This window comes from Aythya marila (assembly GCF_965140915.1).
Source record: "Aythya marila genome assembly, chromosome: 3".
NCBI classification, from domain to species: Eukaryota; Metazoa; Chordata; class Aves; order Anseriformes; family Anatidae; genus Aythya; species Aythya marila.
This window is the reverse complement of record NC_139044.1, coordinates 40,138,971-40,166,364: the sequence shown is the minus strand read 5'-3', so window position 1 is coordinate 40,166,364 and position 27,394 is coordinate 40,138,971. Positions and strand designations below refer to the sequence as shown.

Below are 27,394 nucleotides of genomic sequence, written 5' to 3'. Positions count from 1 at the left end.
TTAAAAGCAAAATGAAAAAAAAAATCTTGAAATGTGAAACATCAATTAGTTCCATTTTCATGTTTGCTTGCAGAAGAGGATAATTAAACAAAGGGAATGAGTGCATTTAACAGTATACTATAACCTTCCATATATTTTCAGGATCAGTGATTCTCATGTTTGCTTCATGAGACATCTTTCCAATCTGTGTTTCTGGTATTTTTCTTGTACATGAACAGTACTATCTTAGCCTTCAGGGCGAGCCTAAGAAAACAGGTGTTTTTTTGTTTGTTTGTTTGTTTGTTTTTAATATATGGATAAAGACAATACTCTAATGCACTGTGGTTCTTTTGTTTTCCAGAATCATCCAGCCATACAACAAGAACAATAATGGTAAGTGTAAAGGAAATTTCAGGTATAGATCAATCTATAGATACAATTTGTCATTTGAAAACAAAGCGAATTAAGTCGTATCATAAGCTGTTGGCATGTTTTCTTATAAAGTCCAGTATCCATGTAGAGACAAAATGGGTCTGTGAACTGCCATATTTCACTGGAAGTTTTGGGAAAAAAATGTCTGGTCGAGTAGCTTATGAAGTAGCAGAGCTGTACATTTAGATACATAAACATCCAATTACAGTTCTATTGTTGTGTGTTTAAGTGGTTATTATCATGTCAAACTAATGTTCATTAAATCTCTTGCATGCTATGTGTTTCACATGTCAGAGAGCATTTAAAGTTCAAAATTTATGTTAATTCTTGCATCACGTTGCAGTGCCACTGTGAGGCTCATTTCTGACTTTACATTGAGTTTGATAGTTTGGGTTCCAGAAACAGGGAAAATACTTAAACAGTGTGACAAATTAAAATAAAATATATTTTTATGCATAAAAGTGTCATGGATTTAGTATCTGTCTTGGGATTTTGTAGGGTGAGAAATTTTTATCAATCTTTTTTCTGTTTCAAGCTTCTGATAAAAGTTAGATAAGGATTGAACAAAAATTCACATAAATAAAATCTCTGACTGGGAATATGCCTGTCTTGCAGGAATCTGGGGGGAGGTCTATCCACTTTTGGGAAGAGACCAATTTTTGAGACAAACTTTGACATTTTAAAACAACAACAACAAAACATGATGTGACTAGAGCCTCTTTGTTTTCATTCCTACAGTTTTCAGTGTCCCTTCAAATTTATTACCTCTTATGCTTGTACAGCATTTGTGGGACATGTAAATTCCCACACAGAAATACTTCCTCTTTGTGATTCAGCACAGAGGAAAGGGCAAATTTAGCTGATTTAGCTCATAGCAAATGGATAATAAATCAGTAAGGACTACAGACCACAAATTTTCAAAATGGTTAAGACGCGTGTGAAAAAAGTGATGTTTCTGTTTTCTACTGGATGTCATATATTCGTTGTTTATCATGAATTTGGCTTACATGGACCTATATCCAAATAAGATGCTTAATCAAACGAATTTCTCTGCCATAAAATTTTGGAAGGGATTGAAAAATATTTCAGTATTTTTCCAATTTTACACTGATATCAGGAAGAGAGCTAGAGGTTAATGCTGAGTCTGTTGGAAACTTCATTCTTCATTTCTCTTTAATTCATTTCCTATTATTTTTACTCAGAAGATAATACACATTTTGACAGTCTCTTTTCAATGCATAAGAACAGCTGTACAAATTTAACCAAAGAAATGTTCTTTCCCTATATAAGTGTGTCCTTATGCAAAGAACAGTCAAACTTCAAAGTGATAAGAGAGAGGTTTTCAAACAGCTTGAGTTCTGGAAGTCCTTGTGTTGTTAGCCTCCCCAAATCCCTCTGCTGACAGTTCAGACCACTTGGACTAATCGGTGCAGTAAAAGAAATGTGATGTAATTGTCTATTGCACTTAAATAAATAGAATGCAATTAAAAAATAGGTATGCTGTTTAGTGTGAAAAGGTTGTAACAATGCTGACTCTTCTCTGCTATTAAACTAACTGAACGTATAATGGAAAATTTCTTACCACTGAGTAGGGAGATTATATCACCAAAGCTTGAAAAAATATTATTGAGTGAATTAGAAGCAGTATGAGATTATCTATTCAATGTAGACACAGTGAAGCTATGCTGTTGAGGTCCATTTTTGAATGACTACTGCAATAAATAATTATTTTCAAATAAAGTCCACTTGTTCTGACTGATTATGGTTAATATTATAACAGATACAAAGTTAAAGCATGATAATCAATTGGAATGAGAGAAGAGTGGCAGGAAATCTGTATGTTGCCTAGGATGCTTTGATGTAAAAAAGCTTTTGTCTTAGCTGGGAAAAAACATTTCATCTCCTTGTACATTGCATTGCAGGTGGTGAGATAGCATAAGTACAACATTAAAACTGACCTTGTCTCTGGAGATTCAGATTTGTGTTTAAATCAAAGCTAATGAGGAATAGAGCATGCTTTGCTGAGGAAAAGACTGTACATTTTTTTCTGAGAACATTAGCTCTATTTTTTTAAAGCTCAAGAATTGTTTTTGCATTCAAATACAATCATGGATCCCTATTTTTTGCTTCAAACTCCTGTTTGTAAAAATAAAGTACTAGAAAATAGTTCAGGGGTCTGCGTGCATGTGAAGGGTGAGTCTGTTTTCTGCATTTTAAATATAAACCAGATTTCCTGTTTTTCTGTGGATAGATGGCTGTTAGTCTTGCATTACTAATTTTAGTGGTTTATATAAATAAATATTTACTTCAAAATGCTGCTTTTAAGACACGGTTTATTCAGAGGTTATATAGCTTTTGTGTAACTTCTGTGAAATGGAGGGGTTATGAACATAGTATTTTAGCCTGGCTGCTTTGGAAAGTAAACTTTTTTTTTTTTTTTTCCCCCCCCTCTCCTTGCACCACAGAAGTAATTGGCTAGGATTTTCAGTATTACATCTAGTCTAGGTGTTTTGTCAAAGGTTAAATAGCACTCAGGAGGTCCAAAAGTAATATTTCCATGACTTAGTTTCTTGTATATGATCTATATGAACTATAGTTTGCTTTTTTTTTTTTTTTAGTAGCCTTCATGTTTTGTTAAATGAAATTCTATACCAAAAATGTATGTGTGCCTGCATGCTAGTACCAACGTTGTGTGGTGATCCCATATAAACGTGTTTTGTAATTTTCACATTCATCTCAAATCTCCATGAAGAAGTAAGCTAGACTAGCACAAAACCTTGATTCCTTTGAGAGAGGGAATGTTAATGCCTCTACAAATTAGAACATGCCAGGAGTGGCAAAACAAAATCAATACCTAATTTAAACTCAGTGTAATTCTAGATTTGGTTTATGCTATACCTGGTATAATTAGGTCAATGTAAATAAATTGAACTAATTAGTATGGATTAATACTGAACATATTAAGAGCACCTGATTTCTTCCAGTCATTTTCTTTTCTGTCTAGAAATTTTATTTTGCTGTGTTTAATTTGATTTGATTTTTTGCTTAAATATGATTAAAAAAAAAGTTAAAAATGCTAATTTAGGCAATGGAAAAAATTCCTTTTTGTAAGTATGGGAAAAGGATAAGATATGTGAAATTCAAGGCAATTTAGGAATTTATGATAATCCAGTTAAACATTCTTTCAGTCACAGCATAAATATTCCCCATTAATTTTTACATTACACCTGTAATGCCTGCTGGTGTTACATGTTTATTTCAAAGCTGAATCTCTTTTCAGGATCTTCAGGCAATGGGGAGAACACCAGTGGCTCTCAGTGAATAAATGCTTGGCCATTTATATCCCAGTACAAGCTGAGAGACTTACAGACAGGAATCTCAACTACGTTTGGAATCTGGGTCCCATTTCTGAATTTGTACAGGATTCCTCTCTGACTTCCAACATGCATCTCATTCTCCTTGTGCTTGAAATTCCTTTGGGATCTAGAAATGATAGGGGATTTACCCTTCATAATAAGATGCTGACTTAAATCACCGCTTTAATGTATGGTGTGTGGAGTATCCTTGTAGTCGACTTTGGAATGGTATCCAAACTTTGTTGGACTTGTAGCTGCCACTGCAACATGTCACATGGATAGTGACTCTACACAGCTCATAGCAACTCTGGAATGCGTGATTTCCTTTTTATGAAGGGAAATATTGCATTCATTGAGTGTTGGAGGTGTCTCAGTTGCTCAGTAAGAAATGAACATTTGTGTATACAAATGGGAAACTCACGTCCCTGCCAGGTGAGCATTGATTAATAGCACCTGCAAGCAGCTGACAAAAAGGGAGCTGTGCACCAGTCTGTGAGTGAATTATGAGAGAATGGTGCCGCTGCAGAAATGTTGTAACGGGACAGGTGGCACTGTGAGGGCATTTTAACAAATGATCCTCCCATACAGTCCTCATAAAAGGCTTGTTGAAGACCTTTAAAAGATGGCCATTGGTCTCAGAAGTCTCTTGAGTTTACAGCACAGATACCTCTTGTTTGGCAGGTGAACCTGTTCCAAGAGATTATTCTGTGCTGACTTTTTTTCTGAATGCAACACGTTGCCTTACAATTGTGACAGGGATTTTTAATTCCCTGCTGTGACAGTGGGGCTTACTGGTGATGGCTTTGTTTTCTCATCAAGCCTTCAATATATTCATTTATTGACACACTGAAGTAACATATCATCAGGAGGCTTCTCTCTGGGGGTCCCAAAACCAAATTTTGGTGTGGAGATGGTTTTCAAGGCAGCTCACATGAGTTCAGAAACGTGTTTCAAAGAGTTACTTGTTGAGGTACATGGGCAGACTCTAAGTATCCATTTCTTGAGTTTACTTTTAATCAGTTTTGTGCAAACCTCCCTTAGCCTAGTGATGTTTTTTGGGCATAGAGCAACTTTCTTCTAGGGATACAAGAGACTGCAATGAATGCAGCCAGACTGAGATGAGGAAAAACTTGTGAGGAAGGAGTCACTCAGAGGGGAGGAAGGTTAGTCCAATATGCAGTTGGCAAACCCCATGTGAACCTTCTGCTGCTTTGTGATCTGCCAGTGGTATATGGAGTCTCAGTATACCAGTGGTTTTGTTGCAAAATGATGGCACAACTTATTAGTAAAGTAAATAGTCAAAATCAAAATGCCAGCTGCTAATTGCACACAGCAGTGTTACAGTGTTATTGTAGCATTCTGCATGGATGGTTTTTGTTGGAATAGAGCTTCTGTGGTAGTACCAGCGGTATTCCTGAAGCTTTCATAACCTTTCTAGCATAACTATGTGATGGAGGGGAAAAATAAATAATAATAGTAATAGTAATAAAGCATTTAATAAGTACTTGGTATGAAAGGTCTGTTTGCTGTGGGTGTTGCTATCAGTATGACAGTTATATTGGATGCTTGTTTTTATACAGAGTGGTAAATATATATTTTTAGAGGAATTAAGGAACTGATTTTCTACTTTTAATTGTTCAAGAAATTCAATTGTTTTGATTGACTAGAAATTAAAGATAATGTGGTCCCTAGCACTGGAGAACAATGATCGTATTTTTCCATTGTCTTTAAGTGAGATAGAATTTCTCCAAATAGCATGAAAGGACTCATGGAAAAGGGAAATAAAAGGGAAAAAAAGTAATCATTATGATGCAAGAGAGACAAGATGATGTAACCCTTGCACCGTTTTCTGTCGTGTTATATCTTGTCTGGAATAAGAATTAGGTTCTAAGAAATGTAGACAAAACAGAATTTTGGATCGAGTCTGTCTTTGCCAGGGGAAAAAGTATTATGAAAAAGCACATACTTTTTCCATAATGTTTAACTGTTTTTCGGAGTTTATGTCGTAGGAAATGCACTTCTTGTGCCTTGTACATTTCCTGAACATGTTTTGCTTGTGTATGATTGTCCTGAAGTAAAGGAAACATACAGTGGTTAATTAGAAAGGAATATATACTAGCCACTTTATTTGAGAACTCAAATGCATTTCTGACTGGGGAAGCACAGCAAAAAAATTGCCCTTTGAGCCCTTGAATGTTCCTCGGTAATATATCACACTGTCAGGTAAAAATAATTACTTTGGATGTACTATGAAATCTGTACATCTGTTGTGTATGACAGTGTTTTCTGTGCATGAATTGTTGCTTGCTTTTTTAGCAGTATCTACTTTGTGCACTAAGACATCATCAGGTAAATACCTTTATGAATTTCTAATTTCATCCAAACTATGTATTTTATCCTGAATTTATGCTAAATAACAGCAGAATTACTTCTAGTATCATGTCCCTTGCTCGTTCCTCTCCACCAACGACAGCACACACACACACACAAAAAAAAAAAAAAAAAAAAAAAAAGTGAAAAACAAACTGCAGTCTAAACAGTGAATGAGAAAGTGGAAAAAATTAGGTAAATATTTAGAGGGACTACAAAGGAAGATTTACAGTCCTGTGTGTAAGAGCAACTAAATCCAGTGTAATCTGTTTTTGTCTCTAGGGTAAAGGAAAATAGTTTCACTCTAAGAAAGAGTTATCTGAGACTCACTGAAATTTGATGTCTTGTTGCTCTTTTCATTGTTTGCTTTTTGTTTCACCGCATCAAAGAAAACATATAGGAGGTTGTTCAGTTATTTGCACTAAAATAAAGATGCTGGAATTAGTCCTTGAAGTCACAAATTCCCTACTGGAGAGAGCAAGTGGTTGTTGAAAGTTGTGGCATAATATGAATAGAATACATTGAATACAAGTGTAATTTCTGACTGTTACATGACATGATTTAAGAGACTGGTTTCATGTTCTATTCTGCTAGCCTCCGTGCATGTTACCAGACCCTTCCTTACTCAGGGATTGTGGAATTGCTCTCCTAATTAAAGGCTACTCCCACGAGTGTGCAGAATTGTGCATGTTTTATGAATATCACAAAAACACTATCACTAACAAGGAATGCTTTTATTATTTCACCAAAAAATAGTACAGCGTTGTAGGAAAACATGATGCTGAATCTGTGTGAGATGAAGCAGAACTTTCATATTTGTATAATGTCTTCTAATGTGTCTGTTTTGATCAAATGTTGCAATTACTTAATCTTGTTGATAATTGATCATGTGGCAAACAAAAATCTAATTTCAGAAATTAATGTGGATCTTGGGATATGCCTCCAAAATGTTATTTACAGACGGTACAGAAAACATTTTTATTTTCTACTTGATTTATCAGAAGGCAGCTTTATTTATTAGGTGTGAGCATTTGTTGTGCCTAAATCTTGCTGCCCAGATATTCCAGCTAAAGGTGTGGTAGAAAATTAGTGCAGCATTTTATGTTTAATGTTACCTGTATTAAAATGAAGGTAGAAGTATTGCAGTCAGCTCTAATATATATAATGACTGGAGAGTGAACTTAAACACCATGGCCACCACCAAGATGATGTAAACCTCTGTTAGCTTAGCAGCTAGGCTGGGCCACTTGCCCTGTATAGTGATTTTTATTTAAAAAGAAAGCCAGATAGAGTAAGGATCTATAAGTTGGAAAGTGTGGATTTATTTTTACTTTTAAATTAGATTAATGCTATACTTGGATTAGAAACCAAGTCTCATTGGTTGGACTGTTGCAGGACTGCTTAAGTTACGGCACTGATTCATGGTTCAGTTTCTCTTTTTATTAAATGGTTTCAGCCATAGTTAATTTAGTTTTTAAAGAGCTTTCAGATCTGTGGCTAAAACACGTCAAAGTGCACAAATGATCAGAAGGTGTAATCTGTCCAGCAGGTACTTGTTGAGGAAGAGCAGATGTTTTTTGAGAACGACAGTGTGTATAGCCTACCCTTTAGAGCAGAATCAGTTAACAGAATTGTGCTTGTTCTCAGGCAAATATCTTTTTTTTCTTATTTTTTTTTTTGTAATTTCAGCATGCTGCTCCCCATATTACTCATATTACTAACGGTAAGGCCTTGCAAGCCAGTGCAAGTGCCATTAAGACAAGCACCATTCCAGTGATCAAGAGACAGAGGCAAAATTGGCTTGATGCTTCAGATGATGGTTTCTTCATAGCTACAGAAGAGACCAGGTAAGAGAAATTAAATTGAAGCAGGGAAAAGCAGGGAATGAGTCTTCACTGCATACATGTTATTGATCCACTATTTGAATAACAGTTTATGTCATTATTATTTGAGGTTGTGTTACAGTGAAGAGCCATGTTACATCAAAACATACAACCCATTTTTCATTCCTTGCATACTAACATTATCAGTATTTCATTAACAAGATTTATCCAGTCAGGGTTACTTTTGTGTGGCAAAGATTAGAACTTTTAAATTATTACTAGTTGTAGTTTGAAAACAATGAAATTTAATATATCTCTGATCATTCAGCAAAATGCATGTGTATCCACAATGGAGGCTACACTTTGAAATATTCAGAACTTGAAAAATACATAGCACACAATAGAGAAATATATAGCAGGCAGCGTTTTTCTGGGATAGAAATTGATTTCCTTTAAAAACAATTAAGATATTTTTCAGTCTATCATTTCCAGATTAATTGGTAAAATTTAATTAATTTTTTGTTTTCCCACAAGAGTTTGATGTCACAGAAGAGTTGCTACTGGAGGCTCCTCTGCTCTTTTCTTCCTTGTTCCCTGATTTAATTCAGACTGGGACAAGACGTTAGTCTTATTTTTGTAAATTCTGTTGTCTGGGCTGGTTATTTAAAAACGCTTAAAAATCTAGCCTAGCTTTAAAGTAAGTTAGGGCAAATAACATCAGACTACTCATTGCTTCTGAGGTTATTTCACAGACCTAGAAAGGCTGGCAGTTGAATAAAAATGTAAATAATAAAATAAGAGTAGGGAAAGAATATATGTAAATACAGAGCTAACAGAGGAAAATGTGCATACTTATTCTAGTTTATGGTAGACACTGCTAGAGTAGTTGAAATATTTGTACATGACAATTTGGTGGCTATTTCAAGATAAATTAAATATGGTACCTTGTTTTTCTTTTGCATGAGGAATTAAACAATTCAGAGATGATGGTAGGAGGATAAGCCTTTAGGCTTCTGATAACTCACTCAGTTATAAAATTGACTATTTTGAGAGTTGTTTGATACAGGCTATGCAAAGAGTTTAGTACCTGACTAATTCCTGGTGATTATGTCACCAACATTGAGACTGGTAGCCTAAGTCACTGGTTTAGAAGTTTTAGCACTTTTTTTCCATTTTTCCCTAGAGAGTTTCCTGTCAAAAGATGAGATGAGCCCTATGCTGACAGTCTCCGTCTTTCCCCACTGACCTCAGAGGTAGCCCAGATGACTGGTTTAGATGTTTAAATTCTAGGTGATTTAAGTATGGAGAGGTGAATTCTGCCTTTGCAAATACTCATCTGGGAGATAGCCCTGTTTGATCCCAACCTCACAAATCCCCCTCTCCAGCTCCATGGTTGCAGACAGCATTCCCTGGCCAGGGTTGATGTGGGAGATCAGCGCAGAACTTGCGTTGTCTTCACCTTGACACCAATGGCGGTGGGTAAGCAGGGGCTTAGTCCTCAGGACTCTGTGTCTGCTGCTCTTCAAATCACTAAAAAAAATGTGAAGAGTAACATCTGAAATACACTTGTATGGGGACCACAGGACACTCCTTCAAAAAAAAAAAAAAAAGCATCACTTTGGCTGATGCTGAAGAAGTGAAGGAGGGAGTGCTCAAGGACTTGCATTGGTTAGTAATTGGAGGTAATTGTAGTTAAGGAGGAGCTGCCCCTTTACAGCTTTTCCCAGTCTGACAAAAGCTAATGCTGTATGTTCAGCAGAAGTACATAGACATGTATCTTCCTTCTGTGATAGAAACACACAGAGTAATAGTTCCTCATTCACATTAATCTTCAAAAGTGCAACTAATGTGAGACAGCAGCTTTTTATCCTTTGAAACTACATTTCTGTTCCTTCTCTCTCATAGATTCTCTCTCCCCCCCTTTCCCGCCCCTCCCTTTTTCCTTTCCCATCTCATCTCAATTGGTTCCTTTCCTACATCAGGAATGTTTCCACCTTTCTAACTTCATTCCTTTGATCCCTTGATTCCCTCCACCTGTATTCCAAGATTATTCGGAAGGGGTGGTGTAGCTTGTTCTCCTCAGCTCTCACTTGCCTCTAGTCCTTACAGCTCAAAGCGGAAAGCCCTGCCTGATCCCACTGCTCAAGTGTGCAGATGCTCAAGACAGCTATTAAATATTCCACTCCTTGAGGGAAGAAGGGAGAAGAGGGAATAGGCATTAGTCCCTGCCAGTTAACCTGTTTTGTACTAGGAGTTCACAGAGATGAGCATGACTGTGACACAGTTCAGTGTAACATGATTACAATGGGAAGAGATATTTTATCTAGGGAGGAGATGATTGTGAAAAACCAGGATATAATTTATCTGGTCCTGCCACAGAATGAAAAAATAAATAAATAAAAATCAGTTGCCAGTTTTCAGCTATTAGATATTTAAATATTTGCTGAACACTCGGCTCAGAAATAATCATCTCATTTTAGTCAAAGTAACAACTCGTTCTTTAAGGCGTGTTTTCATACTGTGCTGCATCAGGGTCCGGTCTGTTTTAGTGTGTGTATTCATTAAAAATACATGTAAAAAAAAAGCATATTTTCTTTTTGCAGGATGTAATTAGTATCTTTTTTTCAATATTATACTTGGATTGCAATAGTACATAGCAGTTTTCATTTCTCTGTTCTAAAACATTTTTACTTATGCAGTGAACTAAGGTTTAAGATGCATATTTCTATAAAACCTTATGTGGGGAGTCCAGAGGGTAAATTTCCTCAGACTTTTAGCTAAAAAAAATTATGATGATATATTTGGTTGATATCTGAGGGAAAAAAAGTATTATTATTACTGCTAAACTAAATGAGGTAAGGTAAAGTAAATATCTGTAGTTTCATTTTAAATGATATTTTAAATAAATGATTATCATTCTTGCCCACTCTGAATTTAAGCCCCAAATATTTTAATGTAAATTTAAATATTGTATATTGAATTGCTCACATATTCAGGTATTTGTAGTAATGGATGAGTAGGGATCTAAGTATTCAGAGAACAGAAAAGAATTATAGAAATTTGTCTAAAATGTCCAAGGTAATCCCTGGAATTACCCTGGAATTTTAAGACCAAGCCCTGAATGCTTATCAGCATGCTCAGTGAATCTTCCCAATAAGTGTGTGTGTGTATATATATAATGTATATATGGCCCCAGTTTTACAATTTCATCTATGGTGACAGCCTGCATTTACCATTCAGAAGCCTTCCTGACGCCTGTGTGAGTCCAACTCGCTTGGGATTTCAACATCTGTATTCAGTCACAGAATCAAAGCACAGGGATTAATCTAGGCAGAAAATCAAGTGATAGTTCAAGAGCACTTAACTTGATATTACATCATGATTTTATGTTGAGCTTTACTGAATTTCATATTTTCATATTTATTCGTACAATTGCTGAATGAAGAAGGAATTCTCATTCGCTACTGTGAAATAAGTTGGTCAAGATTTTTTCTGAAGTGTAAATCTGTTTACACTGAAAAATCACTCTTTAAAGAGCCTTACATTTATCACTACTCACCAAGGGAGTCTCCTTACTTCTTTTTAATATACTTAGATATTAGCTGCTGGAATTGTCCTACCACTATGTGTATACTTTAGGATCATCCAAAAGTCTCATAATTATATAAGAGTTTTATTCTAGACATTGTACTAAATCACTGTTGCTGTAAGAGGAAGCTTTTTGTGTTTTATTCCCATTTTGATGACTAGCTGTAATGTAGATTCTGTTGGAGGCTCTGTTAGAGGTTAATGCAGAAAATGATTTCATTGCATGAAATGAAATTCTTTGTACTGAATTACCATTCTGGGACTTACATAATTATTGAAAAAAATAGGACAATACTTACTATGGTCTCCAGAAGTTTAATAAAAATGTAATATATCAGCTTAATATCTCTTGAGTTATATAAAACATTATCAGAATCTATGAATAAAACTAGTAATGTAAATAGCTGTTGGATGTGTCAAGGAAAGTGCATTTGTTGATTAAAACTTTTCTTGCCGTTCTAGGCATGCAGTGTGCATACAGTTCCTATACACACGCCCTATTGATAACAGAACACATGTGCATGCTGATGATCATATTAGTATAGGGACAGATAAAACATTGTGTGGAAAATGATTTTTTTTCAGCATTTGCATTATAAGAAATGTCTGGAAATGTTTGGCTGAATGGGTTATAGCAGCAAATTCCATATGCTTTCCCTTCATGGGCCAAAAAGCATATTTGCATATAGAACTGCATTTGAATGACTCGATGCTTGTTTCCTTTCAGTGCTGAAGCAGTTAGAAACCTTCTCACGGTAAGTGCAACTCCATTGGGAATGAGTTAACTGCAACTGCTAAAATTAGAACGTGATCTTTAGCTGTTACCAGCAGACATTGCTTCCTTTTTGCTGATAAAATGATTTGAGAGGCATCCCTGTGGCAGCATTATATAGGCAATTTTCATATTCTTCACATCATGTTCTTTCTCCAAAACAAAAAGCTTCCTGTGATTTGTTGAGGTACTATGTAAGGATATCACAGTGGCTGTGATAATTACCTGTTACCACTCATTTTTATTTATGCATGTCTCATAGCACACACAAAAAGCTTAAAAATAAAGTTGCATGTTGAGAAAGAAGAGAATGTGATGCTCACAAACTAAATTCAGCAAAATGTTGTGTCTTGCCTTTGCCATCAGTGGTCTGATTCTCTTGCAGAAGTCGGGGAAACTAATTCTGGTGCTCCCAGCCCCTCGTGGCTCTGTGCATACTGCTAGCACTCATCACATTGTAGCTGTATCAGTCAGTGTAAACCCTAAATTCAGGTGAACCCAAATTTTGTTATAAGTGTCACCCATATTCGAAGTTGTTAATGACCTGCCATTGTCTCTTCTCCCTCCAATATAGGTTTTAATGATGAGGCCGGGCTCTGTGTTTGAGTTAACACTTTTAGCATGTTTCTATGAGAAAAGGGAAAATTGGAGGAGTGTCTTGTGCCTTGGGTCTGTGTTACAGAGGATCGGTGCAGGTCTAGATCAGGATTCCAGTGTTAACTACTCTGTTCCTTCTTCCTCTTCACACGTGCAATTTTGCATCACAGAAATGCCCATAGGCATGTTTATTCTTTTTATTTTTTAATTAAAAAAAACCACAACTGTGCACAAAAAATTGTTCAATTAAAAAATATTTTTAATGTACATTGGCCTCTGCTTTTCATAGAGATGAAGCAAATTAATTCGACTTAGGATCCCAGTCTTGAACTTCACTGTAGTTGGATCCAGGGTGTAGTGTATTTTCATTTCTTACCTGCGTGGAACTGTGGCCATGAGACCCCTATCCTGTACCTGACTGCATGGAGACACTTCGCTGCACCCTTGGAGAAGCAGCTGCAAGTCTGAGAATGCTCTGCACCAGCTGCTACCCTCCAATCAAAAAAATAATCAGCCTCTAAGTTCTGGTTCCTTTACTTCTGCTGTATTCTATCACTGTCATACATCTTGAAAAGCAGGGATTATAGAATTAGAATATAGCCTTTAGGATTATATCTAATCCTTATTGATAGGATTGCAAATATCTCATTGATTGGCTGCATCTGAGTGCAGGTGAGCTTACCATCATTTCCTGTCACTGTGACAGTACTACAGATGGGGAATCTGCGGAGGAACTGTCCTTGCTCCAAGTAGTGGTCCTACTTGACTAGCTGCTGTTCAAAGTTACGCTTTGTTACTTTCATCAGAGTAAAAATCTCAAGTCTAACTTTTTCAGTGAACTGCTATTTTGATATTATTTAGTGAGGACTATTCATGACTCATTTATTGTTCAACCTTATAAATCATAATTCTCCCTCAAGCTCTAGCTGAGGTGCTTTGGCAGAATCACAGCCAGTGATATAGAAATTAGTTCATAATCGCTTGCCCTTTGTTTCTTATTGAGCAGTTTTCACGGACCTACAGACGTTTTCTTTCACTATGCAGCTACATGTTCTTTTCCTCTGGCTCCTTTTATGATACCAACTAAGTCAAAATAACATTATTATAATTGTACTAAAGTTTATTTGTTTTTAAAAACAGAATCATTAAATGAAACTAAAATCAACCTCACTTGAATATGCAGATTTCTTTTTAATATTCAAAAGGAATAATACATGGAAAACAAAACCAAAAGTGCAGTGTTTCACCTACTTTCTGATTTAAGGATTAGTTCACTGTAAGTTATGCCATTACTTATTGCTGGTAGGTTTGAAGAGCATATGTTAAGAATTCTGCTTCGTCAGCCATCAGAACAAATAAAATACAATAATATTGGTTTGGAGCTTTGCATTAATCTGACATTTTAAAATGAGTATTTCAATGACGTTGTAGTAAGTTACTCACCCTGTTTAAAGCTACATGGGAAGAGGAAGATGTTGGAGTGCTTACCTAGGACTTGGGAAAATACGATTCAGTTCCCTGCTCCCTCACAGACTTCCCTGAGAACCTCAAGTCTGTATCTCCAAGTCTTTGGATGACTAACTCCTACCAGAATTCATAAATACTTTGATGAAGATTGGGGGGTAATTCTCTGCATATTCTCTGTTCTCCATCAGATGAATTGTACTTTATTCTTTCAGGGAGCTGTTGTATGCAGAGCTGGTCAGAAGCCTTATGGGGAATCTCCTTTCAAAGAACACTTTACCTTTGTGGGTAACAAAATCTCTCAGAAATGCCATCTGCAGGAGTCCAGTAGCTGCTGACTGAAACCGGGTGATTTATTAGTTTCAGAGGTATCTCCACTGATTAGCAGGTGAAAATTAATTAGTCCACAGCCTCAGTGATGACAGCAGGGAGACAGGGGCTGTGAGCAGATGGTTGTAAATGACCTAGTTACTGCTGCCTGAAAAGTCACACAGTTGGATCTTGTAAACTGATCTTTTGGGATTCTACCCTGTTGTGAGCAGAAATTCACATATGCAGCCTCTCTATGGTGGCTTAGATACCGAAGTATACTTTGCAATTTCATTAGATAGGAGCTTGAATGTGGTTAATTCACATGACTCAGCTAAAGAGCAGTGACACATTTACAGGTGTTATTTAACCACTAGCACTCATCTCTGCTCTCTTTGACAAAAGTAATTTCACACTCAGACAGAAGCTACAGAAGTAGCCAGAGCATTTTGTATTTGAGAGAGGAAATATAATTTCCAAAACGAGATTTTTTGCAAAATTTTATTTCTGTAGGAAACTTTTTTTTTTTTTTTAAAAAAAAAAAAAGGAACTGAAATGAAATACATGGATTATAAGTGTATCAAGGATTGTCTTAAACACAGCTGTTGGTGGAGAAACTGCTGTAAAATTACTTAACTTTTCCAGAAACCTCATTCACTTTGTAAGACCTTCCAGACCCTGTTCAGCAAAGCCCTTAAATGTGTAAGGCTCCCACTGAGTGCAGCCAGGCAGCTCGAGTATGTCAGATAGCAACACACCTTATAAGTCAGATGTTAAATTGGGCTGTCATGCAATTCTTTTAACCTGTATTCTTACAGTTCTTGACAAACTTTGAGTTCCCTGCAGTCTGGTTGGCCATTTCTAAAGATTTCCCTTCAGAAGCTGTCTTTTGTGTTTGTGCAGAGGATTTGATGTAGCTGAACACAATCCTCTTTACAGGATGTTTTAACTTAAGGTCTTAGGGCTTATTTTTTGTTAGCTTGCTGCTCAGCTTTTTCCTAAATCCACATCCCCAGTGGGAATGTGTCACCTTATAATACCTGGTCTTCTGTTGTGAGAATTAATATCAATTTGTTTTTAAACGAGAAAAAAAAATCTATAAAGAAACATCTTTGGATGTGAACCCAGTTTCCCTTTTAAAGGGACATTAATAAAGCCTTGGGAAACATATAAAGTAATGATGAAAATGCTAACTTGTTAGACCAGGATAGTCTTCTGCATATTTAATATCAAAGAAAAGATAAAGACAAGATTAATTATGCAGATGTTACCTATAGCAATGCTAGAATAACACCAGAGTTCAGAAGTAAAATTAGCTTTCTCTCACCATTCCTATTCCTAAACCACAGTTTATTGCATTAGATCTCAGCTATTGATGACTGTAATCCTCAAAAACTGCAAAATACCAATTTTCAAAGAGTCTTTTTTTTTTTTTTTTAATGATTTCTCTGCAGTGTTAGCAATGGTATTTAGTAGAAGCTGGATACAAGGTTAAGGATTATTTTATTTGAAGGCAGAGCAATAGATAGCAATAATGTGCATTTAGATACAGAAATTAGATTTGATGAACATAGTGTTGTTATGTGTTACAGGTAAATATCAAAGATGATTGTAAAACTCTGTTGTGGTGAATATTTTGGAAATATGTCAGTGAACCGCAGAGTCTTAAAATTCCCACAGAACTGACCACTACCTTTCATTTACAAGTTGCTCTGTATTGGTTTCTTAGTTTAGAATTACAGATAGAGGATTTATTTCTAAGTTATATATATATATATATGAGTCTATATTTTAGTGCATGCATTTAATTTTACAATTAATAATAATCAACAATATTTAATAACAATTTGTAAATATTTAATAACAAATATTGTTATTTTTCTCTGATAGGTTTTTAACACATGCAGATCTTTTAAATGAATGACCCTACAGCATTAATGCAAATAAGGCTGGGGGGCTGGGAGAAAAGAAAACAACAAAAAAAAAAAGTTCTCTTTTTGTGAAAAGCTTTCATAAGTAGCTGCATAGGGATTATCAATGTAGAATACTGAAGAAAACATAATAATAGTGACTGTGAAAGCCAATCACAGAGATAAGTCACTTCTTGTCAAACATTTAAGGAGACTTGGCTGGTTTCATTACTTGTGCTATGGATAAGGGTTAAAAATATTTACCTGACCAAACACAATAGACCTGTTGTGCAAGTGATAAAAGCTCAGATCTGTGCATCACAATTCCTGTTGCCTCTGTTACATGACATGAGACACCAGACAAAGCATTTAACCTCTGAACCTCCTTCTTCTTGTCTGTGAACTTGAGTAATATGAATGAACGCCTACTCTCAAGGATGCTCTGCAGTTTTTAATTAACCAGACCAGCAAGCACAGTAAGATACTGACAGGAAAAGTGCTGGCCATGACTGAAGAGCAGGATGAAATTTTCTTGCCCTAGTCAGAAAATGAACTAGAGTGAACCCTTGATAATATGAATGTTAAATAAAAATTCTGATCTGAAATGAAGATTACCTTAGAAATTAGCACGTCAAATAATTTTGTGGCAAAGCTTTCCTCTATTGGTGCCACAGTACAGATTTCTAATCTGTATTTTACATAGGAGCTTCTGTGTGTAGAGTACATACTGATCACACAAGAGATTGTTGCTGTGACGCAGGGCCCAAGGGGGACACTTCTGTGAAGGAAATTTTTCTCTCCAACTCTTTCTGGTAAGAATTATTAATTTTGATTTTCAGCCCTTGCTTAATAGCAAATAGCCAGAGTGCCAAGAAGCTCATCCAAATACACTCTATCAGTATATATATTATTCCAGGAAAAGTATCTGCATTATTGATAACATATTGATAAAATATTGTCATTTTTTATCAGCCTCAAATAATAATATAATATTGTAAACATAGTATTCAGGCCAAAAACCTTAGATGAAGTAATCAAACACAGTAAGAAAGGAAACAAAAAGGCTCATAAAAAGCCATTAAAAAAGTTTTGTATTGAAAAAGTTCTAATAAATACTAAAGTGTTTATGATGGGGTGATTAAAGTGTATCAAAACTGGAAAAGACAACAAAAATATAAGATTTTTTTTTCCTATGAAGCATATCATAGACAAATATTTTTCATATTCTTCAATTTCTTTCTTCATCATATTATTATTATTTTTTAAAGCAAACTATTAAACTGTGATCTTCCTCAAAATTCCTTTGGGAATGACCTGCCAGACCCTCTGTCACCAAGGCATTTGGCCAGCATATGCCTAATTTAAGAGACATACCATCCAAGAAGTCAAATGTAATCATATAATTGAAACCAGCCAAAAAGTCTTTCTGAATCTATATCAAGATTCTGAGACTAGTCAGGTAAGGTCATCTGGGATTTATACGTATTTAGTAGAAGATATTTTTGAAAATGTTCAAAGTGGCATTTAATGTCGCTAGGGAAATGGCACTTGATGTTTGTAGCCCAAGGGCAGAAATCAGAAGCTGTATGTTCCAAACCCTTCTTAGAGGTAAAAAAATATATATAAATAAATTAAAAAAATAAAAAAAAATTGTCTTCTGGAATTGTGAATTACTATGCAAGACATTTGGGAAGTAGTTGAAAGCCTACATATTGATAAGTTTGCAGTGGTCTTGTGTATATGTTCATGGGGAGGAGAGGTTAAGCAACCCTTTCTTTAATAGAGCAGGATTCATGTCTTAAACGATCTGAAGTCAATGGTAGCTAAGGAGAGGCTAAATAATTTCAGATAAAGTTCAAAGCAGCTGTCCCATAGCTCAGGTTACCTGTCTGTTGAAGCCTGAGCCATTGTTCTGTTTTAAAGTGTATGAATAATTTACTTTTTATCCATTCTATTGAGCTACCTTTGCTAGATCTTATCAGTTCTTATCCCCTCTACCAAGCTGGATGCTGTTATTGAATGCTATGAATCCTAGGTAGGCCTTTTTCCCTTTAAGGGAAAAATTCTCTGAGGAACATATGGCTCCATGCATGCTTTTCTGATAGGCACTGCTATTTGGTGTGCAATGGGAGATGTCACTGCTGAGTTAGCAAAACTGCTCCCAAGAACCAGGGCAAGTCCATCCATTAATTAATCCAGCTGGTTAATCCATGTTGAGATCTGTGGTGTCTATCATTCCTACCATGCTGTATTCCTACCAATGTTGTATTTAACTGTGCCTACTAGAAATCAGAGGGGGTGGGAAGTAGTTCAGTGGAGTTGGTGCTGCCAGGTTTGGCAAAAAGTGATCAAGTTGGTGTTGCACTGAAACCGATGTGCAATCATTTTTGCCCTAGCTGTCTGCAATAAGTAAATTTAGTCTCTTGGTGGTAAATACTAAGCTCACAGATGAACTGTGAGAATAAGTCTATTGCTGATTGTTAAGATTTAGTCATCATGTGATGACTGATGTATGACAGGGTCTATTTATAGTGCTTCTTAGGGGTTAAAAGATAAGTTTTTCTCAGTTCCAGCTTTCATCTGAAAAAAAAACAACAGTAATGCTGAAAATAATACTGTTCACTTCTTTAATTTATTCTCTCTGAGAATCCTTAGATATCTTACAGTATTAATGAAATATACTGTTTCCAGATAAAATGAAAGCATGGAAAAACCTGATGGATGAGATGATTTTTCCAAAAGCCATCCCAGTTGTTTGCAGTAAAACCAATATTAGTAATTTCTGGAATAGGTGAGGTCCCTGTTGTTCTAGGCACTCTATAAATGCACACAAAGTGAAGGTTTCTGCTTCAAAGGAAATTTATCTGAGTAAATTTTAAACCAACAGCAAGAAAGAGACAGAGAAGTGGATTATGCCATGCCACAGTGCAGGCATGACATGATCATAGGAGTCTGTGCTTTAAACACTTGACCTGGGTTTTTCCTCCCAGTAAAGAAAATGCTCTAGAACATTTATTACTTTTTATATTCATAGTAGCTATAAGCTGTTGCTCTGAAACACAAAATGCCAGAGAAGCCTTCAATGTAGTATGGTGTTTGAAAATATTATATTAAGCTGCTCAAGAAGATCTGACACCATGATGTTTAACTGGTGTGTCTGTAAATTAATGTTCACAGAGGACAGTTTTCCTCTAAATATTCATGCCAAATTGGAAGATAACCAACAGCAAAGGAATATGTGTCATTGCTAGGAGGAGAAAAATAAGGGAAGTTATTACAACACTTAAATGATGTTGGAGTGTCTACAGCAGCATCTCTTTAATCTTATAAAGATCGTACCACTCTCTGCCATCTATATTAGTTTTATAATGTAACTAAGTGGCTTATGGCAAATGCTCTCCAGTAGCCTGATACTTATTAAAACACTTCTGATTTGTTTTGTAAATGAGCATTTCAAAAAGGAGTTTATTTTTAAAAAGCATATCAGCATCAACCCACTTGTGCCTTCAAAGTACATTCCTCCTTATTTCTGTAATTTTAAGGTTAGATCAAAACTTTAATGGAATATAGGTAAGCTTTTCCGTAAAGTGCTGAGGGGAAAGAAACAAAAAGTCTAAATCAGCAAGCCAAATAGGTAAATAAAATGCAGCATTCACACTTCTCATTTTCACCCAGGTAGAAATGAAGGAAGTAAAGTGAGTTAGTCATTCTGGAATATGTCAGGTTTCAAAGGATCTGTGCCTACAGGTTCATCCCAGTTAAATTCTCTTTTAGCAGACTCAGCATTGCTCATGTTTTTGCCTTTCACTTTATTTAAAAGCCTGTTGAAATTAATGGAAAGACTATCAGACTCCAAAGATAGTACCCCACTTGTAATTTAATCCACTGAGTAATTATAGTGTACCTCTGGATAAAACAAACCCTCAGAGAAATTACAATTAAGTGTAATACCCCTCAAGGAGTCATGATTACTTTGAAAATAATTGTGCTTTGCTCACTTTCAAAACAAGGTTTGTCATCTGCTAAAGTTTCAGCAGACCTTTACACACAATTGTCTCTCAGTAAAATCTTCTGCCATAACTTTATTTTGTATTCCTTCTTAAATAATGTTGGTATAGCCAAATAGAACAAAGTTGCTTCAGTCACCACAACTCAATGCAATGTCGAGGAGGCAGTACTGATACACAGCAGCTTATATATATAGAAGCAGTAACAGACAGATATGCCTGTTATTAACAGAGCTACAGCAAGTAATGTCTTTAACTCACATTAGAAAAAGCTTGAAAAATACATTCTAGAGTAACATTGACTGAAGGTCACTTTATTTTATTCAAGTTTTAAAAACGCTTCTATTTCAATGCATGGCATTTAAACGAAGAACTTTGAGTCAGCTTCTACAAATCAGAAATGTTGTTAGCAGCAATTCTATTGCTCAGAAATCTGGACATCACAACAGGTTATATAGGATTGTGCTTAACTTCAGCAGATGGTTAGTTGCATAGAATTCACTGAATTCCTAAGAAAGGCTTAGTTCTTTGATTGATTTATTTATTTTTTAATGTCTGGTTACATTTAAGCATGGCATAAGTGTCCTATTCAGCCTAACTATTCTTTCTACCCAGTATGTTACAGTCCTTGCATAAAACTTGAAAAGATAAAATACATCTTAACAGTATGTAGTCCTTATGTACATTTCCATATTTCTCTGAATAGCTGCTAGAAGTCTTATTTACTTTTATCTGCAGTTACTGTCATGCAGACATAAAGAATTTGCCATCTTCCCACATTGGCAGCAATGCATCACGTTTGACATAAAAATGAGCATAGTGAGCATTATATACCAATCACCTATTTGAAGGTTTGATTTACTTTCCAACCTTTGGTCTCAGGAGGACTAGAAATACAATGCAAAGGCTTTAAAATATTTTTAAATTAGCATTTCAAATGAAGTCTTTAATTCATCATGCTTCAAGCACTCGTGCAAGAATCAAAAGAAAGAGCAGGGGAAAATAGCAATTACTCTTTCCTAACAACTGCAAAGGATGTTATCATCACTACAGATATTAAAGCCATTTACTTGCCACCACCAAATAAAAGCTTTATATAATTAAAACATATGGCTGGTGTTAACTCAAAAAGGGACAGGAAATTGAACATTAAAGGTGACTCTGCCCTTAATTTGTTGTATTGCTTAGGGAGGGAGGAAAGCATGTTGAAGTGTTTTGAGAGAGAGAGGGACCAACAATGTTATCTTTGAATTTCCTGCCTTTCATCAGTTACTATTACAACCCGCATGCTCAAATGTTAATAATAATAAAAAAAAAAAAAAAAAAAAAAAAGCTGAAGGGTTGTAAAACCTTATCAGTGACTATTAAAAAGTTTATCTGTTTTTAGATGCTAAAGTCTTCAGCGTAGTCAGTTTCCTCCACCCTGTATATTTTTACAGTAAAAAGAACCAGGTTTGGGTTTGGCAAAACAATTGTTCAAATAGCATGTTTAATGAAGTAAGTGGAAATTTCCATCTTTCCAATTTTATTTCTGAAAGGCTATATCCCAGAAAGCTAATTTCTGGAATCCTGTTTAATCACAGTCCTGTTTAAATAGAAGTGCTGGATTCTCCTTTCAGAGTGCGTAGATTAGGTCTTCTGACAGCCTAGATAGAGCTACTTTCATTAATACCAACTGAAGAGCTCACAAACTGTTTTTGCGGTTTGCTTGATGCAGTGCTGATGACCTCCCCCTTTTTAATTCTGCCATTCTTCATGCTAGTTTAGAACCAGTATTTAATAACTGCATCTTTTGACTTTACTGTCTTTATTTAATAGTCATAAATCTTAATCCTAATACTTTAGCGTTCTTGTATTTAGTGTGAACTGCCAATTACTTTCAGTACTAGGAACTACTTGATGGTTTATGAAGTTGCCATATTAAAAATTCAGACGGGTGAACTATTCTCTAACATTTCTATAAACTGTGGGCTTCTCAAATGACTAACGATCACATTAGTTCTTTAAATAAATGCAAACTTCTGCAAACAAATGTAGAATCATAGAATAGAATCACTTAGGTTGGAAAAGACCTCTAAGATCATAAGTCCAACCTAGCACTGCCATGTCTACCATTAAACCGTGTCCCTAAGCATCACGTCTACATGTCTTTTGAATACCTCCAGGGATGGTGACTCAACTAATTCCCTGGGCAGCCTGTTCCAATGCCTCACAACTCTTTCAGTGAAGAATTTTTTTCGTAATATCTAACCTAAACCTTCCCTGGTGCAACTTGAGGTCACTTCCTCTTGTCATATTACTTGTTGCCTGGGAGAAGAGACCTACCGCCACCCTGTTACAGCCTCCTTTCAGGTAGTTGTAGAGAGCAATAAGGTCTACCTGAGCCTTCTTTTCTTCAGACTAAATGACCCCAGTTCCCTCAACTGCTCCTTTTCCTCCTGCCTGTAGCTCTGCATGGGATTGTTGTGTCCCAAGTGCAGGACCCAGCACTTGGCCTTGTTGTCCTTGGCCCATGGGTCCAGCCTATCCAGATCCCTCTCTCACTCGTGCTTAATTTGGTGTCTGCAAAATTTTCAGAGGGTGCACTTGATCCTCTCGTGCAGATTGCTGATAAAGATATTTGAAGAGAACTGGCCTCAGCACTGAGCCCTGGGTTACACCACTTGTGACTGCCATCCAGCTGGATTTAACTCTATTCATCACAACTCAGAGAAGCAAAATACAGTGATTGTGAGAGTTCTCCCAGCTGCTTATAGAATATTTCCTCTCCCTCTTCATCTTGGCTGGGTGGTCTATAAGAGACTCCCATCATGATATCTGCCTTGTTGGTCTTCCCCTTGATTCTTACCGATAAACCTTCAACCCCGTCATTGCCATTGTTCAGCTCTAGGCAATATGAACGCTACTTAACATCAAAGGGCTATGTCCCCACCTCTGCCTCCTAGTCTATCCCTTCTGAAGTGTTTATAGACAGCCATTGCAGCACTACAGTCATGTGAGTCATCCACCATGTTTCTGTGATGGCAACTGTGTCATAGCTTTTCGGCAGTACAATGGCAACTAGCTCCTCCTGTTTGTTCCCCATCCTGTGTGCCATGGTGTAGATGTACTTCAGTGGTCTAGCAATCCCATCACCTTTCCAGACGGAGAAGACCTAATTCCTATGTAACCATTCTTAGGCACTTCCATGATAAATATATCAGAAGGGATCCAGTTCTTTAAGCTTTTTCTGGAATGATCCCCGTTATAATCATTGCAGATAATAGGTCTTGTCTATTAACATAGATTTACCAAACCTAGCTGCCTCCTCATTTTAGAAGTGCATATTTCTACCAGTCTCAGGTTAAATTTCTATGATTTTACCATTCTGGATGCAATTTCTTGTCAATATATTGAATATCTTCTTAGGCCTAAAAAAGAAGACCATGTAAAGTAAGTACTCAAACAGTAAATTTGTTTCTCTGTGGACTGCATGAATAGCCTAAGCTTTCCTTTCTGGGGATTAATTTTCTTTTATTGTGCTTTGTACTGAATGATGCTAAATTCCAGTTTGTTATTGTAGGCCATAAGATGCTGATGACATCCAGCCTTCAGGCAGCCAAGGCAAATACTTCCCTGTCCCTTTCGTATACATAAACCAGAATAGTTGTATTTTTCAGGCTCCCTCTAACTTCTAAGATCATGATATATTATCCTGATTTGGGGCTTTTTGTTTTGTCCTTGATTATGGTCTCTTCTGTGGCTCATTTACTTGATTGGAAGTTTAGATTTCTGAGAAATACTCAACCAGCAACTAAATCTGCGTTGAAAATTTAACATGCAAAGAAGAGCCTGTTTAGTACTCAATGAGAGTATGTTTTAAGCTGCCCCTGTATTTTCAATGTTAGGTGCCACCATTTTCCAGGCTCAGAGTTAGCAGCCTGTTAAGATGAAAGGGACAAATCACTTTGTTACTGTGTCAAAGTCTTGATGCACCTTGACGCATTTCAGCACTGTGTAGTTTGCGATCAGGTCAGATTTTCAACTTGGAAAGTTTGAATTAGAAGGCCTGGTCTCTCTAAAGTTAGAGGACATCATTCACTTTAATTACATAAGCTCAAAATCTCTGTAATTTATAAACTACCTAAATGAAAGCTGGGATAATGGACTTCAGTGAATTCAGAAAATAAGCAATTTTCCATCAACATCTAATATTCTGGACTCTGCCAATGAAGATGGTTCTTGACATACTCTGTGTGTGTCGTTTCTGTGATTTCTGCTACTTTGTATAGTCAGCATTATGATTTTGATTTATAACAATACAGAGGCAACAGAGCAGTTGGAACCTAACAAAGCTTTTTGTGTCAGAATTAATTATCCTTGCATGAGATTATAATACAAACAACATGACCACCTGTAGTTAGTATGTTTGACTAAAATTAAAGTGAATTTATTGCACCTGAAAGGCACAAGTTCAAAAAGCACAAAGATGCCAGTGATCCATTACTTACAGAATTAATGCAGTGAAATTAACACTGAAAATTGCTCCCAGTCCATTGCTTTTGTAGAAGTAACACGTTCACTTGGGTGCTAATGTGGTTCTTTCTTCTGTGATCCTTCATTCCTATATTGAAATCACACATAAGGACTCCCTGTTTGAGCATTCTGGCCTAAGATTTCATATAATGTTGTTGTCCAAATATTGTCTAACACCAATTCACTTTTCACTGAGCAATTATCAGTTACTAGTTGGAGGCAACTGTGAATCATCAGTTGATGGCCAGGGCTCACTCTTGTTGACTGCAAGTCTCTTTTCCTTGAGCTAGCCTTCCTGCACTGGTAAGAGTATTTGCTTGTTTGTTTGTTATTGACTCTTGAGCAGTCTGTTAAAGACTGAGATTTACCTCTCTTGTTGTCTCTCTCTTCTTTCCCTCCTTTCTCTCCTTCCCTCCATACAGAAAAATCCGTAAGAAGTTTACCAGATGGCAGCTGAAAAGAGCTTCCAGAACACCTTGTTCTCCAATCATTGCAAAGACAAAGTCTCTCATGAACAATAGGCAGGCACGAACAGAGCCAAGAACCATAATGCACTGAAGATATAACAGCATCAGCACCATAATCATGTCAAAACCTTAATTATGAATGCAGATACAACAGGACCTTCCACTTCTTCAGGACAGACACACTGTGTGGACATGTTGTGGTTGGGTTCTGTGTTCTGGGCAGGATCCAACAGCAGCTCTTGTTTTCCCTTGCCTCTGCAAGGGCTACTTCTGATTTGCTGTGCAAGCCTATCAGTGATCATCCTGCTATATTCCCCTCATTCCCCATCATCAGAGTTGACTGGTCAGGGAGGGACTGTTCACACTGACCACACGGAGTATGGATGCAGAGTACACCCACTGCGTTTATCTATGTCTGCTAGTAGTGTGATATGAAAATAGGCAGCTTTCAAAACTATTGCAGTGTCTTTGAAGCAGGATTTAGTCTTTAGGGGCTGCACTTTCAAAATGAGCTGCAGACTGGGTATTTGAAATTTACAGTATCATCTTGAGTCATTTTGGATTTAATTTTCTGATCTGCTGAGCATCCAAAGGCTGAAATGTGGACAAGGATTTGTTCAGCAGTTTGGAAACTTAGACCAAGTTAGGCAGTGCCCAGAATTAGTGTCAAATTTTCAAAATGTTGGCCATATTAACTTTGGTTAAAATACTGGAAAGTATTATGTGTGGCAGTGAACATCCAGCTGGACAAGTTGCATGTGTAAGAACTGGTCCAATTTTCTATATATTTGCAAACATCCACCTATTTCTTTGGGTGTTTTTGGCATTTCTTGAAGTCTATTCCGAATAGTCAAAACCAGCTAAATGCAATTCCCAGGAAAACGGAGGAAATAGAATATTTCCTATTAACAAAGCCTCTCCACAAAATAATTACTACATTTTTATACATCAGGTTAAGAAAGTTGTCTTGCAGAATGCTTTGAAATTCATACTTGTAAGGCTACAGGTAGACACTTACCATGGAGAGATGATGTGCCTTTTGTAACTACTTGTAGGAAGCTGTCAGTCCCCCTGTAAGTGGGAATGGCAACAGAGGCAGGTCTTTTTTCTACTCAGGTACTTACAGGTGAACAATCTTTGCCCTACTTTGAAATCAAGAGGCAACCAGTGTGTAGCACTGCTGTGTAAACCTAGCTGAGATATGTTGATTATCTGAGGCAAGTTATGTCCTTCCTTAGATTTGGTTTCCGTATGTTTTTTCAGAGGTAGTCAGCCACTGAACACATCACAATAAGCTGAGATGAGCTCCAAGACTTTTTTTTTCCTAGTTCTTTACTAGGTAGCTCTAACAGTATAGTACAGATGTCAGGTTTTCATCTGGTTGTGGATGTGTGCCCAGCTCTGTGGTTAGAAAGACAAACGTGTAAGTGGTGTCTCATACCTCTGGGTTTTTCAACCCCCTCCCCCAATTATTTGTTCCCCATGCAATTTTCAGTTTCGGCCTGAAAGAGCATCTGTGATACCAGCCTATAACTAGCTGTGATGTCCATGTCAGATTATCTCTTGAAATGGTCATCCAGATGCTATCTCAAAAAAGAAAGCACATTGACCTCCTGAAAGGACTTGCTGATGATCTCCCAGAGTGATGGATCCAGGTCTTGTCCACTGTCCTTCACCAGCAAGAAAAGGGTGAATATGAAGGAGACACTGTGACACGAAGTGCTTTTAGTACCCTTAGCACCCTAGTGAATGTCACTGATGGGGAATCGATTGGAGAAGACCTGGGATTCATCTGCTTACAGTTC

General features: G+C 36.5%; 1 protein-coding gene across 4 annotated transcripts in view; it reads left to right on the top strand.

Annotated features, from left to right (window-relative positions):
• Nucleotides 1-27,174, top strand: part of MTA3 (metastasis associated 1 family member 3) — a 137,042-nt gene extending 109,868 nt beyond the window's left edge. The window contains exons 17-20 of one of the 4 annotated variants that reach the window (XM_082757092.1): nucleotides 341-372; nucleotides 7,827-7,984; nucleotides 12,276-12,303; nucleotides 25,545-25,686. In XM_082757092.1, the coding sequence (XP_082613218.1) occupies nucleotides 341-372; nucleotides 7,827-7,984; nucleotides 12,276-12,303; nucleotides 25,545-25,556 (230 nt within the window). In that variant the 3' untranslated portion in view covers nucleotides 25,557-25,686. Of the gene's footprint in view, nucleotides 1-340; nucleotides 373-7,826; nucleotides 7,985-12,275; nucleotides 12,304-25,544 lie in introns of all 4 variants that reach the window. The other 3 variants (XM_082757093.1, XM_082757095.1, XM_082757094.1) reach the window with 3 other exon arrangements.
• Nucleotides 27,175-27,394: the final 220 nt, after the last annotated feature.